The 2,202-nt window shown below is 65.2% G+C and overlaps 1 protein-coding gene across 5 annotated transcripts in view; it reads left to right on the forward strand.

Annotated features, from left to right (window-relative positions):
- The window catches only part of LOC102767968 (nuclear pore glycoprotein p62), a 31,316-nt gene that overhangs the window by 26,047 nt on the left and 3,067 nt on the right, over positions 1-2,202 (forward strand). For 2 of the 5 annotated variants that reach the window (XM_015565422.1, XM_015565423.1), the window contains 2 exons: positions 1,024-1,025; positions 1,580-1,818. In XM_015565422.1, the coding sequence (XP_015420908.1) occupies positions 1,024-1,025; positions 1,580-1,818 (241 nt within the window). The other 3 variants (XM_015565424.1, XM_015565425.1, XM_015565426.1) reach the window with 3 other exon arrangements.

Below are 2,202 nucleotides of genomic sequence, written 5' to 3' on the forward strand. Positions count from 1 at the left end.
TGCCGGGGACCCGCCACGTTCCCCCTGTCAGAGCCCTCCACAGCCACGACGCCCCTACTGCCTGGGTAGGACTCCCTTTTTTCTTTTTTAATGTTTTCACTGATTTGGGAGAGGAAGGGAGAGAGAAACATCAATGTGAGAGAGAATCATCCATCACTTGCCTCCTGCACACACCCAACCAGGGATGCAGTCTGCAACCCCAGCCCCTGCCCTGACTGGGAATTGAACCGGCAGCCTTTGGGTGCACGGGATGACGCCCAACCGATCGAGCCACGCTGGCCAGGGTCCCTGTGGGGATTCCTGGTAGTGGGTCCTCTTGTTCTCAGGCCTCCAGAGAAAAGTGCCCCAGAGATGGGGCGGCAGAGACCAAAGGCAGAGGCAGGAACTCCGGGGCTGAGCTGAGACCGAGCATTCTCCATGCCGGGATGGCCAGGCCAGGCCAAGGGGCACTCACTCAGGCCCCTGCCACTCCCCCACCCCCGGCCCCCGTGGTAGCAGCTGGCATTTCCCGAGGAGCAGGTTCTGGCACTGGCCCAGGTGCTGGTCGTGGGACCGACCGGCTTCACTCCCTGGTCCTCCCACTTGCACTGTAGATGGACACGGGCCAGGACGGAGGCGGGCAGGCCCCCGGCCCTGCTCTGGCCACTGTGCCGCGGCCCGTGAGTCCCCGGGGGGCCCGGGTCATGGCTCCCAGCGGCCCTGCAGGAGGGGAGAGCCCTTCAGGGCACAGCCACAGCTGGCACAGAGAGGGGCTCAGGGGCCGTCACAGGGAACATACAGCCCGGGGGCCCGAGGCCCCTGTCCCCTGGCCCAGAATCCAGCAGGCGGGAGAGCTCAGAAGGCAGACACAGGACCCAGGACAGGCCCTTAACGTGGCTCACTTCGCGTTGATTTCCGGCCCTCCCACCCCCCCAGACTGTCTATTTGGGGCGGGAGGAAGAAATTAGATTGATTTGCTTCCTCCCAAACCCCCCCCCTCCGCCCCCCTCCAGCTTCAACTGGGCCCTGAGGGACTCAGGAAAGCAGTTTCATTTCCCAAAGGGAGGGCGGGGCTTGGCTGATTTAAGGACCAAGGAGGGGAGGAGGCGGGCAGAGGAGAGGCAGGGCTGCCAGTGCGCCATCCTCGGGCAGCTAAGGTACAGAGGAGGCTGGGAGAGGGGGGCCCACAGACACAGAGACGGGGAGATGGGGAGGGGGGTGTGAGGAGAGGCAGACAGGCAGGGAGGGGTGAGGAAAAGAGGGAGCAGCGCAGAGAGACAGGGAGGCAGAGGCGGGGAGAGGGGTGCAGGGAAGGGGAGCAGAGGGCAGACAGGCAAGCACAGAACAGGGGACTTGGGGACCGGGGTCAGGGGACACGTGCCCAGAGAGAGTGGTGGCCACAGCGAGGGGGCTGAGGCGGGAGTCGCGCTGGGTGGGACCGGCCCCCGTCACAGTGGCCCTTGCTTCCCCTCCAACCCAGACACCAGCTCCCTGTGCGGGTCATGGCCTCGTTGGGTAAGTAAGCTGAGGGGGGCCCTGCGGGTGGGGGCGGAGCCTGCTCCCCCCCCCACCCCATACCCATGACCTGTCCTCTTCGCAGCCTGGCGCCTCCTTGCCCTGGTCCCCGTCCTCCTCGGCCTGGTGGCCTCCCTCCAATGGAAAACCGTCCACAGCCAGGACCCCTTCGAGATGTGCCTGCACGACCCGGACTATGAGCAGCTGCTCAAGGTGGTGACCTTGGGCCTCAATCGGACCTTAAAGCCCCAGAGGGTGATCGTGGTCGGTGCCGGTGTGGCCGGGCTGATGGCCGCCAAGGTGCTCAGCGATGCCGGCCACAAGGTGAGAGGTGCTGCTTGCCGTCTACCTGGAGTCTTTCCTGCTGCCGCTGGAGGGGCCTGGCCACGTCCCTGTGGGGGGCAGGGAGAGGGAGCTGTGCTTTCTGGGGTCTACCCAGAGGGAGCCTGTGCTACACTGGGGGGGGGACTTCGACCCCCGGCCCCACTCGCATTCCGGGGGGAAGTCTGGGGCCCTCCACACTCCTGGGGGAATTTGTGTCGGTGCCGGTGGACACCCCGCCCGAGAGGAAGTGCCCCCTGAGGTCTAACCACTGTCCCTCTCACTGAAATCCAAGAATGAGGATCGGACCATGCCAGGGGCTTCTGAGGAGTTTCCCCTCCCTGAGCTGGGAAGTCCCTCTCTAACCTGACCCGAAGCCTTCCTGCT

The sequence above is a fragment of the Myotis davidii genome, unplaced genomic scaffold (assembly GCF_000327345.1).
Source record: "Myotis davidii unplaced genomic scaffold, ASM32734v1 scaffold2100, whole genome shotgun sequence".
Classification (NCBI taxonomy): Eukaryota; Metazoa; Chordata; class Mammalia; order Chiroptera; family Vespertilionidae; genus Myotis; species Myotis davidii.